This window comes from Anabas testudineus, chromosome 10 (assembly GCF_900324465.2).
Source record: "Anabas testudineus chromosome 10, fAnaTes1.2, whole genome shotgun sequence".
NCBI lineage: Eukaryota > Metazoa > Chordata > Actinopteri > Anabantiformes > Anabantidae > Anabas > Anabas testudineus.
In genome coordinates this window covers 19,447,045-19,460,482 of record NC_046619.1, presented here as the reverse complement: position 1 = coordinate 19,460,482, position 13,438 = coordinate 19,447,045, and the positions used below count along the sequence as shown (strand labels likewise).

Below are 13,438 nucleotides of genomic sequence, written 5' to 3'. Positions count from 1 at the left end.
CTCTGCAAGGAAATGAACTCCCATTACAGCCATCTGAGAGATGTCTCAATGTAAAAGCCATATATTTTTACGACTTAATAGAGATACTATCACATTAAATTCCTCCATTGACTTTTAAAGCCCTCATTCCCCAGCAGATCATAGCTGTTGTTATAAACAGACATGGAAATGAAGACAGGCAGTTCAAAGCTTGTATTTTCACAAGAGAGAGGGTTGCAAACTTAATCTGATCTGCTGCTGTTTAACACCCAGCTCTTAATCAGGAAGCAGCTGACTGATTTCCTTTTGGTTAATACATCTGAGCATGTAAATGCTTGTATACAAATACATAAAAAGTGTAAATTCAACGAACCAATAAACTAAAAAGAAAATAACCTGCTGTGTTTCTCAGTTTTTGCCCATGGGTATATTAAGCAAAGGCAGTTATACTCTGTCTCTTAAATTCAGTCAACAATGAGCCAGCTGTGCGTACGGACTTTGAGGTTTATGCATGCAAGTGTTTTTATTTTTATACAGAGATCTGTCCACAGATAAAATTTCTACCTCTTTTTGTCAGAAAACACTAAAAGTCTTGTTACATGAGACCTGCCGAGTGACCAGGTTATTCTGGGGCTCATAAACAGTACAAGTGTTCACTGGATTTAACAAGGCTTCTATCAAGTCACGTTTTTATGATAGCTGAATGACTAAATAGAAGTCAACACATATTAATGACGTAACTCTGTAGCTTTGCAACTTTACTAACACCCGCCTCATGACTGTGCCTGTTTATGTCATTTTCCCATAAGCTGTATTTTGACCATTTGACCTAAAACTCAAGTATCTACTTTGAGGAGTGTCTTAGAAAATCTCCATTGCTGCAGAATAAACATGTCACCCACTGTGGACAGAGGCCAAAAGAGAGATGTCTAATTTATCCAGCTTAGTAATGACATACTTACTTTTTCTATGTATTTTTACAGGAATTTATCTAGAACATGTCAGATTTATTATTAACTATACCACTAAAAATTCTAAAATCTTCCTAAGAAGGTTATAGCATACACGCACACACTTTTATATAGATAGAAGGCAATCTTACTGAAACTTAGGTCTATTATGTGACCACTTAATCTGCATTCCTATTGTTTAATCATTTCCCACACCACCAAGTGGGCTTGTAATTAGGTGTTGACTCTTTCACATCATCCCCCAACACGCTCATTGCACAGGGGAGGAGGAAGAATAGGGACAACGCAGCCTCTCTACCCCCTCAGGACGCTGACGGAGTTAATTAACTGTCTCGATTCTCACCATGGGTGTTAGGAGGACGTCAACAAGTGACAGCAGTCAAACTCTATATGCGTTTTCTTCAACTGCAGTTGTGGGAGCCTTGGATCCAGAGACACTCAGAAGCTGTCTGGAACCTGTCGATACAGCTCTCTGATCATATTAACTCTCCACAACACACAGCAAAGAGGAAGCATAAGAGTTTCCACTAGCTACTGGCTAGATGTATCTCAATTGAAGGAAACGCTTTTAGGAGCCATTAAAGCTGCAGTTTGCTTCGCTTTTGACTCAGTGACTTATTGAATCAAGGTGAAATTTGAGTTCTAGTTCTTTCTAGAAGGGATTTCCTTTTCTTCAGTGGTACACTAAAACATGTACACACACATATAAAGGCACAGTCTGGGTGGGTTATTCTGTGCTTTATGGACATTTTCATCAACCAGGCTGCTCTGCTTTGTGGAGCTGGCAACCCCCCGGATCATCAATAACTCGGAGTAACCACATATCTATTTAAACAAAAAGAAAACCCACACAACAGAGTTACATACAGTCCAATACTTACTAGTATAACACTTCATTGGCTTCGTGTCTCTCATAACGCACCGTCTCACACATTATCCTGCGGAGAAAGAGAGAAGGAGTGAAGACTCTTAGTCAGAAAACATTTCAATATGAGTAAATAGTTATAATAACAACAATAGACATGCCATTACAATTCCAGGTGTTTAGTTTCATTTATTTTTTGGCAAGCCTACAACTAGTCATTAACCCATAATGACTGTCAAACAGCCACAAAGAGAGACACAGGTTGAACCTGTTGCTGATAATTAAAGGTGAAAATAGTGTAGATATAATAAAGTTATCATCCAGAGCCATGAACAACAGCAAACAATATCAAGAAGAAGAGCACGAGAGTCTTGTCTGATAGTTTTATGGTCTGTTGAGGATAACGTCAGAGGGGAAAGAGGTTGTTCTGACTTATGCACAAGAGCTGTTTTTTCCCCATCAAAAAATAATATTTACAGCTAAGATTTGATATATTTCTTTAATACTAAGAATATTTTTAATTTGGCTTTTGATATGGGGGTAACCTTCATAATCATCTTTCTTTTTGCATTACTATGTAAGTAATATTTTATTATTTTGTTTCTAAATCTGTAACTTTATTTTAACCCATCTTCTCTTTTATTGTTTGTTGCTTGCTGGTGATGAGTTCACCATTCATATTCATTCACTGCATCGTGAAATCAATTGTACAACTCACCTTACAGCTCCAAGCATATTTATGTCTCTGTCCCCAAGCTAGTGTCATGTATCCAGTTATATATAAACATATACTGTCCAGCACAGAGCAGGCATTTGGGCATTTAATTGAAAAATGGATCATTTTCAACAAAGGATTTAAAGCTACCTCTGGTTATTCTACACCTAGTGCTATACTCAGGACAAAGTAGGTTATATCTTTCGAATAATTGTTGTGATTTTTTTATTCAAACTTTTATTCCCTTCTACATATAAGGTGGAGAAAAAGTCATTCATACAAGGACAAGTGCACCCCAGCGTTAAAGTCAGACAACTATAGTAAACAGTAGCTGATCAAAACACAAGAAGCTTCAAAAATAGCTGTGGGCGGCTGTCATGTTGTAGCCTCATTGCACAAGGACTGAAAAACAATCCTGGAGCTAAAGAACATGTCACTGTGAAAAACAACCACAGAAGAAACAACACATTCCTCCCATGAAAATATAGAGAAAAAAAACTATAACATAGTCCCATAGTGGGATGTCTGGATAGTTTTTTTTTTTTTAATTAGGAAAACCAACGTTGGCAGGAGTGGGTTTGCTGGTCTACGGGACCACAGGGACATTCCTGAGGATCCGAACAGGGAGGAGGGAGAGGGGACACTGTGGGGTGGGAAGCCTCTGAGGGGTCACACTGAGGAATGTTCCAGCTCACGGGTCATGTACTGCTACATTGTTCCCTCGCCTGTATAATCCACATGTATGCACACAAGGCATGCTGGGAACAGACTTCTGATATGCAGTGTTTGGAAAATCTATGCTAGACAGAGAAGAATGGAAGGCTAGTGTGGTGTCAAAAGGCAAAATCACAACTAAAAATACTGTACACGTCAGGTTAGGTGGAGGAGTTTAGACAAGCTGGAGGATTTTTAGTACAAACATCCCTTATGTTTTAAATCTGCATTAGCTTCAATCATTACCATTTCTTTCCATTTCCCTATTGGGGCTTCAATTAATGATTATTTACAATATCAATTCTGTAAAGTGACAGAAAAATGAAGTGCCGGTGACATTCACTTGCTTGTTCACCTACACAAAACTAATTTTATATAATGTTGGTCTGTCAACACATCAGTACTTCCCCTAAATCATTTATGAGTAAAATCAGTGGAGTTCCCCTTTTAACTTCACCTGGTCTGAGGGCATGTTTCGTTTTCCTCATGTGTTAAGTACTGATATTACAATAGAGGCTTCTGAAAAAGCCCTAATGAAATTAAGTCACCTCTGATCTTTAGACAGTGAAATTATTCCAGCCAAACGAGTGCTCAGAGGGCAGAGTGGCTGCTGGATTAGAAACCCAGACATTTCGCCAGCGTCTGTCTGCCAGCTCTGTGTTAATTTTCCACCCTAGACTATAACTGTTATGGAGCAGACGCCGAGGAGTTGTCAGTGTTTTAATTTGCATTTATATTCACGAGGTTGGAATTTCAAGCTCTAAGTTATGCTAATTAAGTATGTGAAGTGTGTGGAGACGCTCACCTAAGCTGATGCTCTCGCAGGTTGGACAAGGCCTCCATCCCGTGGAGATAAGAGTAGACGATCTCCAGGTCCTGAGGTGAAAAGGAAGAAACACAGGAGCTTAGTTCAAGAGCTGTAAAGATGCTACAATCGAAACTTTTATATTAACAACGAATGTGAAATGCAATAGTCAGTGACAAACACACAAAATTATCCCTCGTATCTCAAGTCTCCCTCAGTTACACGGACTTCCATTGCAAGTTTAAGTTCTTGGTTTGGTTTTATGGCCCATAACTGTTACAGTAGCTGTTTTGTTTTTACTCTAACCACTCTCTAACGCTTTCTAGCCACAACAGGCAGCTGTTTTCAGTTTTATATAAAAAAAAAAAAAACCCTGATAAAACCACTGTACACCACCTAATCAACTCAGCAACAGACAAAAACAGCAACTTGTACAGACAACAGTTTGTGAATACTTTAACTACATTAACATGCCAATGAGAAGACGACTGTTAAAATACTGATCATTCATTCTGCAGAGGACAAACCGGCTTCTCATTCAACAGAAAACATTTTACAAAGAGAGCTGCATTGATTTCTGTGAGTTAACACTGCAATAGAAAGCAGTAAAGCACCTCACAGAGAAAAAAGAAAGGAAATACACTGCACAGCTATAAACTCCCTATTCAATTACTTCATCAACCGACCCAGAGAGCGACTCGCGGATTGTTTGGCCTGAATCCAAGTCAGAGGTGAAACAAAGTGGGTCTCTTCGCGAGCTGGCTGCCCGTACAGCTACTCCACTGTCTAATGGTACGTACTGGGGCACTGCCTCTGTATGTGTGTGTCTGTGTGTTGCAGTGCTGGTTAAAACTACTGCGATGCCTTTAAAAGCAGCAACTGGAAGTAGATGTGGAGACAGCAGAGTGGAGAGACAACAGAGACTGTGTTAGGAAACCGCCACTGAATGGCCACCCTGTCTTTGGGTGGTGTTTCTGAGAGTAACAATCATAAGCTTATTGAAAATTGTATGAAGTATGGAGCACAAAAGCAGAATAACACTTTGTCTGCTGGTCGAGTGAGAGTAGAAGAAAAAAATGTCAGAATTTCCATAGTGTTAATAGAAAAAGTGTGTAAAATGTAAAACTGGATATAAAATTTAACAATTTGGTTTAAAGATAACTTCTAATAAAAATGAATAAAAGGACAAATAGAGCCTACAGAGGATGCAGGAAATCCAGATCGATGTGACCCATGGATTAAATAAACAAAATAAACAACCTCCTAATACCCAAGCAAACTACAAAGAACAGGAACTCAAAATGTTTTGCATATTTACGTATTTAGGTAAAGTTGAATTCAAATGTTCTGATTACAAACAAACCACCACACTGAACAGAGAAGAAATACATAAATAATGATTAAAACTATGTGATACTACAAACTGACTTTATATATAAGACAGTGTTATGAAACAACCACGTGTTGGATCCTTTAAAAGAGAAACTCTTGTCACTTGACAGTCATTTTGTCTTGTTACATCAGACACTGATACCATCATAACCAAATCCTTCTGTTCCGTCCTGTGTGTCTGTGGTCAGTGATAAACTATGATAAGGAGCGGCCATGTTCTGACCTCTACTGCCACCTACTGGGAGACACTGGAACTACCGTCTCCACTAAGTGCTAATCCCTCCTGATTGTACAAAATTAATGAGAGGTTTATAGAAGATTGTGACCAATCACCTGAATAGAAAAGTGACCACTAAATAATAAAATAATAACAACAAAAATAATAATAACAGTATAGTATTTAATATGATTGGTTTGAATAATGAATAGTATGAGTATGAGTTTCTTTGTTTTTATTAGAGTAAAACATCTTCTCACTGGAGTGAGACAAATAAATAATCTCTGTGAACCTGTGGTGGGCACATTTCCCCCTTCTTTTTTATGTTTTATAGAATAAAATATTCATTGATAAATTATCAGTTAATAAAAAAAAAAAAACATTTATCAAAGAGACCCTGATTTACAAACCTGTAATTTACCAGTGAAGTCATTCCTTCTATCAAGAAGTCTTAAACTATTACAGGTCTAATGCTTCAACTAATAATGATTTTAAACTTACTTCAATTTAGTAAATCTCACTAATAAACTATAAAAAACGAGCTTTGATATGGTATGTGGTACAGAATCTGAACAAAAACCAAAATAAAAACACGATTGTCAACATGTCAGTTGTTGAATAAAGGAAAGAATTCCTTCACCAAGTAACCCATAGTCCCGTCAGAAAGACGTCACTAGATGGCAGTGCTGCAAGTTTCTTTTTCCCATACCACAGTGACATCAGAGTGAATAAAACAGAGCACAGCGCCACTCAAACAGCAGCCTCACAAGGAGAAATATGCAAAACCATCAATTGTGGCTTCAGTCTCAAATATTTCAGATTGACTGTATGGAAAGAATGTAAAGGACCCCATCTTTTCCATTCCCTGGGCGCTACATTTGCTGCCTTTTTTCTTTTACTGGCCGCCTTTTAGACCAAGCCAAACACAATCACCACAAACTGTCCGGGGAGAGGATACATGAAATTTGTAGGACATGGAAAAGTGCATCAATTCCAAAGCAATCTTTACTATTTCACAGATCTATTTATTTTGCTTTACTTCAAACCATCTGACATTCAAATTTGGACTTAGATAATCCTGACAGCTGATTTGCCTCCAAGTGCTGAGATCAAAAAGAGTGAGTGTTTGATCCATGCTTTCAACGTCATCTCTTAGGTGAGTCCTGCTTCATGTTCATTCACATGTTTGTCTGAAAACAGGACCTAAAGTCTTCCAGAGAAACAGGAAGGAAAAAGATCAGACCAGGAGTGGTGCATAGCTAAAACTAGGACATGCGGATGAAGCCTGCATCCAGCCAAAATTCTGCTCATTGAGTGTGCTGCATAAAGCTTGTTCATTTCTTAAAAACTGCTGGCTTTTGAGCTTTTGGGCAGTAGCTCAAATTCCCAGGCTACACCGGTAACACACCATCTAACCCTCCCCCTTCCTTTTCCAAACTAATCCTTCCAGGAATACAGGTGGCCCCCACAGAAGGAAAAACATACCAAGATGCTGTTCTTGATAAAACCTACGGGATGCTTCAAAGCCGGTAGTGCAACACTACTCGTGACGTTCCTCGCATACCAGTTACATACTGTCAGTCGAACCTCTTCGCGTACTTCACGAGTTATTTCCTTGACAAAGCACGACATGTCATCGCTTTACACCTTTATTTGTAACGCAGATGGCAGCAGTGAAATGCTGCCAAACGAGCAGAGGCATTTCCTCCCCAGGATACAAATTAAACAATAGCAGGCCTTGTCGTCCCTGTTTGGAGCCCAAATACACACACGCTGACCAAGACGCCCTCCATTTTCCACCCATTATGTTAGGCCCCAGAGGAAGAGGGTGCAGTGTCAGGCCTGTTGCCAGCTTGTTGAGCGGCAAAGTATTCAGTGGGCAAAGAGAGGTCAAGGAAACTGAGGTGTTGTTCCTGCATCATGTTAATTGAGCCTTACGAGAAATGAAAAGGGCTTAAGGTTACAGAGAAAACAAATAGGTCACATGAAAAGATATCAAATTGAAAGTGAAAAACAGTGACTAGTAACATTAGTTAACATCACAATAGTTGCAGATTAACTCAATTGGCCAGAAGATTAACAGATTGTTAGACAAAAACGACAAGATGCTAATCCTAAATTACAAAACAGTCATAATCAACAATGTGATTTCGGTGTTTCTTTCATTCATTCAACAGCTCTGGGCCATTGAAATGAGAACACCTCTGCTTTTCTTATCACTTAACACCACAGTGTCTGCATGCAAGATAGGAAGCTTTTCATCTGATCCGGCCCCTTCTCACTGAGGCACAAATGGTCAATCCATTTATTCATTTGGCTCTGGCTGAGCGTAGATAGCAGACCTCTCCATGCATCTATCACCCACTAAGGACAAACATCAAATAAAGGAGCTGCAGCCTTTTAAAAACAATGGGACACTGTGGCAGAGATAAACAAGAGTCTCAGCTGGGGAAGCTGAAGACCAGATTTTCAACATTCATGGTTCACTAACATTAGGTATCAGTTGTTCCTAAAACAGACATTTAAAATGCTAAATTCTTAGTTAGAGCAGTATCCCAATGACTGACATGTTCATGTGTATCAAAGGACCACAGTAGCAAACTGCAGGTGATGGTGTTATGATATGTTTATGATTTAATAAAGTCTCAAGTCTCATAAAGCCATAAAACCAGACATGTGATGGCTGTTGGAGTGATGTGCTGCCCTCACAGAGTCACCCGCAGAGTAAATCAATGACTGTGTCTCCTGTCTTCACATTTGTTCAGGCAAGCCTGGATGGTATCTAAACACCAGCAAGGGAATCTGTCTATCTAGAGATCCAAATTAGATGTTTTGTTTCTGTCTGGTTAAGATGCAAATCTTAAAACTTAAAACAAACTTAAAAAATCTAATGTCACTGCAATCAAATCATTGTGTCTACCAGCAAAAAAGCTGAGCACTGGTTCATTTCAGAAATAAGTTTGGAAGAATTTATTCCAAACCGCCAGCAGCAGTGACCGCAACTATAACAGACAAATGATTAGACTTGCATTCATAAATTAGCTTCCTTATAGATTAAACGCAATTGGTTGGCTACTGTTTTGATTAATTCATTGACACTGTGCAATCAAAGTGACATTTTTAATGTTTATGATGGCACAGAACAGAGAAACACTCACAATTTCAACTTTAACAATCAGTGAATTAATTGTTGCTTATTAATTTAAACAATAATTGACTTGTGGACTATGTCTAGAACTACATGGTGAATGAAATTTAAATCGCTGCCTTAGTTATGGCTGCAGAAGTGGTAACTTTCATTATAAATTCATGAAATCTATCAGTCTTCCATGTCTAACCTAGACATGGGAAGCCAGAGGCTACCAACTGCTGCTGTTCTTATCAAGACGAAGAACAGAGGAGCAGACAAAGTCAGAATGAGGGAGGGGAACTATGGTGGCCGCCCACTGTGATGCATATGTACTGATGCCACTGCTGCTGGGAAGCTTGTAAATAACTCTCACTGGCAAATTGTCAAATTTAGCAAATTGTAATCATTCCTTGTGTCCACAGCGACAGTCGGAGGAACAAGCCTTTCCTGATTGAAATCTGACAAACTGCAGAGCTTAACATCCTCTATCTACGTTTTGATCCTTCTCAGTTCGAAGGACTTTCTCAGGTTGGAGAGTGAAAAGGTACGAAGCAGAGCACTCTGAAAACAATGATATCAAGCATCACTGTCAAACTGCAGTTTTGCAGTACTAGTACTACAGAGTATAGTTTGCGAAGAGCTGCATTCAGGAGCCAAGCTGTGTCTTTCTACCAGTCGGCTCATTACACCATCCCCGTCTAAGACGCTTAAGATCCTGATCCCTGGCAGCCAAAGGAGGAATGGTCGTTCTAATCACGGCACTTTGAGCGAGGAGGATTTGTTGTTGTTCTGTTTTAGAAAATAGCTGCAAAAAGCACAAATTAATCCCCAGCGACTTGGGAACAAGGATGACCTAGTTTTATAACAATTGTTCTGCTGTCACTCTGGGGCGAGCTTTTTTTTTCTGTACCTTCAACCTCTGAACTTTGCATCGACTATATAAAGGTTGGAATCAAACCATGAGGATATGATATGCAAATATACTAATCGATGAAAGGAGAGTTTCTTTTTGAACTGCAGAATGAGTAAAAAAAAAGTGGTTTATTGTAATCTGGACATATCTCTATTCCTCTAATGATTCATTCTTTCAACATCTTGTGCAGCCCCACACTTGAGCATTTCTTTGAAGGTCTGTCAGTGCCAACAACTCCTCATTTAGGGATACAGCCGTCTTCATGGATCCTGTTACCGTGACAGCGAAGGGGCTGTCTTGTGTGTCGGGCCAGGTTGAGGTTTGCATTCCTCAGATGACACCAGCTAGATAATGTCTCAGTGTCACACACACACACACACACACACACACACACACACACACACACACACACACACACACACACACACACACACGAGGACTACGCTTCCTACCCCCTACTGCTCGCTGACCTATGGAAGGAGCAGCATACCAAGTGGAGGAACCATCTGGGTCAACTATGGAGACCAGGAATCCATCCACGGGCACCACCAATCTTAGAAGATACCAGAGCCACACCCAACAACCCTTTTCTTTATCGATTATACTGCCAATTATTTTTTCAATGAAAATGTCATAGACATAATATAGGTTATAGACATAGATGGAATAATAATTCCATAGAATAATCAACTAAAATAGTTGTCTGTTGACCAACGATTGATGAAGTAATTATTTAATCTCTGGAAGACACGACTTGCAGTTGTCACTTTTGTAGTTTCTATTTACATTGGAGCCAAAACAGTCTCAAAATAACATAACAATTCATTAATGGTCCTTTTCCAAGCAAATACAACAAAGCACTCCTATTCCTATTTCATGTCTTGTTTATGGACAAAAAATAAAATAGCAGGTGGCATTGTCATGATTATTTTGGAATTTCACAGACCTAAGGTTTATATAAGAGCACATCAAAGCACTCGGCTCCCTAGGGTTCATTTATTAAATTGGCTAAATGTCACTTCCTCTGAAGACAATTAAAGGTAGAAACATGGTTATAAACATTTTTTAGATTGCCTATTGCTCTGAATAAAATGACAGTCTCATCAATGTCTGGCTGTCTAATAAGGAGCATATGTCAGCATTAGAAGCTGAATAACAATTTAAAGCAAGGGTTGGAGCATAATGACGTGAACAGAGCTGCTGTATTAGCAGATAAACAGCCTGTCGCAGTGTAACGAGTTAAACAGGCCACTGGGAGACAGGCAGCAAGTGCTGAAGGTTGGAAGGTCATGTTGCCTATCTGCTAATGGCAATATATTGCATTATATTGTCTGCTCAGCACTAACGCCACAACATCTCTGTGTCAGTGTGCCAAGAGGGACCGAGGAAACCGCCCCTATGAAGCAGACAAAACAGCAGTGATGGCAGTTTACTCCAAAATGTGCATCGTACACCTCAGGGGCAGCACTATGATGCTCCACTGAATCCTACTATGTGCATCCACTGCCCTTCTCAGTTTGAGTTAATATGTGTTTGTGCATGTGTGTATTCCCTTTGCCTTTGTTTGTACATTCCCTGCGTTAACAGGGCAATCAGCAGCTGTCCTTGAATTTCTATTGACAGAGAGTGTGGGATCTGCAGGGTATTTTTATCCATTAGCCTGTGTGAGAGAGCAGGTGGAGGCTTTGTGGGCTACAACAAGGTCACACAGTGACAAGTGACGCTATGCTGCTATCTGTGGCTGTTCTGGCCAAACGTCGAGGTCTGAGTGCCCGTTTTACAAAGACACAGCATGTGATGATAGCAAACGGCGTCACTGGCAGAATCAAAGAGCTCCTGTTTCAAAAAGTATGTTCAGTGCTTTGGAAAAAAAAAAACATAAGAAGTTAATCCTTCAAAAGGACTCAAACTATTAACGGATCCAAACAAAGTAATAATCAAATCTGGAATTAAACAATTTACTGCAATTAAACAATGTTTGAGAATGGTGGGAAATATGCATTACTGTTTTTTAAAGTCTTTAAATGTCCTTCATGTTTGGTTGGTAAGAATAAATTTAAATCTTGGTCCATCTGAATGAAGTTGGCACATACCACACAAAGCTAATTAGCAGTCCTATTAACATTAAGCACTCAGTGTTAATTCAACAGGTTAAGCTAGGAGAGGCCCTCTACCTCTTTCACTCTGCCTCAGACACTGAATTAAGTGCTGGACTAACTATTACACGTCCCCTGCCACCTGTTTAGACATGTTTAAGAAGAAAATACTACAGTGTCTACAATAAGGCATCTAATACATCCGGCAGCCATCGGCTACTTCACACTAGCTTGATGGAATTTCTTGAATGGAATTAAGCCTGTGTGAATGATGGTGGGTGGCTGAAGTGGCTGCTGGAGCAGAACATCTTCGCAGTCACCGATACATTTTAAAAACACTTGGGAGCTGCAGTTTAATTCCCACCGTGGTCAGGCAGCTGGTGGACATGGTGACTGGTTGAAACAGGAATCAGGAAGGCATGTGAATGAGCTTAACAGCACCTACTTGAGCTGCCTTCCAGTATAAAACCCCTAAGAACTAAAATGCACTCAGTCTCATGAAGCATGCAAACTGCATCCATGCTGGACTGCACAACAGAAAACAGTCAGCGTGTTATTAGATAACAGTTGTACAGCAATGCATGAGAATATTTCTTTGAAAAACAAACCGTGCATGTTTCATAGATTGCAAAAAAAAGTGGCTTAGCAGTAAGCATGTCAGAAGGAATGCTAACGGCTAACTGACCTCTCCAACCCATCTGCTTTGATCAGTACTGCAGCTAGTTGACAAAGATGTTTGTTTGGAATTGCAAAAATAGAACTGTGCAGTCGAACCTTCAGCAACCTCTTCTAAGGATAAAGATCATGTTATATAAACCGTCGGCTTGAGTATCATTGCGACATGTCAAAATATATCCTACAGACTTCAGAATGTAGTGAAAATAAGTTATTGCTGCAGCTCACTGCTGCCTGATAGCAATCCACCTACAAGATCCAAAGACTCCACTTGAAGGTGCAGCTCTTCATTTTAGTTTTATTTAATTATCTGCTTTGACTACTTTAAAAATGCAAATTTGGTAAAACTATTAAATTTCAACAAATCCCACTCAGACATACAGTTCTATTAAAACAACAGTGAGAAAAAAAAGACACTGATAGTGAACATAACTCTGCGTTTCTAAGAAGAGGAATAACACAGAAAAGGAAACAGTTTATTAAGAAAATGTAGGATTGGCTTTAAATCAGCATTAAAGAAGGGCTGCATTACATACTATTCAAATTATGTACATTTTATTAAGTCACTAAGCAATGCCACTATTATTTAATCAAATAACTGCACAATATGACAAAGAGTAATTTCTTACTTTGACTAATTCACACAAACAGCACAAGACTGCTTATCTGTGTTTCAGTAGTCCTATAAATAAGAATTAACTTTCTGCATGGTGCTGTTTAATATTATCCATTTAGTATTAGTCCATCAACACCAACACATGATATCACAGGGATCTAATTATCAGTGAATGATATATGTAGCGACGCAGTCACACTTCATAATACCAAGAAGTCAAAACTAACAACAGCATCACAACAACACGTTTTAGATTAGCTTTTTTTTTTAAACTGCAGCTTTTAGTTAAGAAACCAGTGAAGGTTTGTGCCCCTTCGTGAGAACAGCTGTTAACAGAGTTATCAGCGCAT

General features: G+C 39.2%; 1 protein-coding gene across 8 annotated transcripts in view; it reads right to left on the bottom strand.

Moving 5' to 3' along the window:
• Window positions 1-13,438, bottom strand: part of rapgef2 (Rap guanine nucleotide exchange factor (GEF) 2) — an 86,488-nt gene that overhangs the window by 60,133 nt on the left and 12,917 nt on the right. For all 8 annotated transcript variants that reach the window (XM_026357364.1, XM_026357365.1, XM_026357370.1 and 5 more), the window contains exons 2-3: window positions 4,050-4,120; window positions 1,832-1,888 (exon numbers count right to left, since the gene is read on the bottom strand). In XM_026357364.1, coding sequence (XP_026213149.1) covers window positions 1,832-1,888; window positions 4,050-4,120 — 128 coding nt within the window. The remainder of the gene's footprint in view (window positions 1-1,831; window positions 1,889-4,049; window positions 4,121-13,438) is intronic.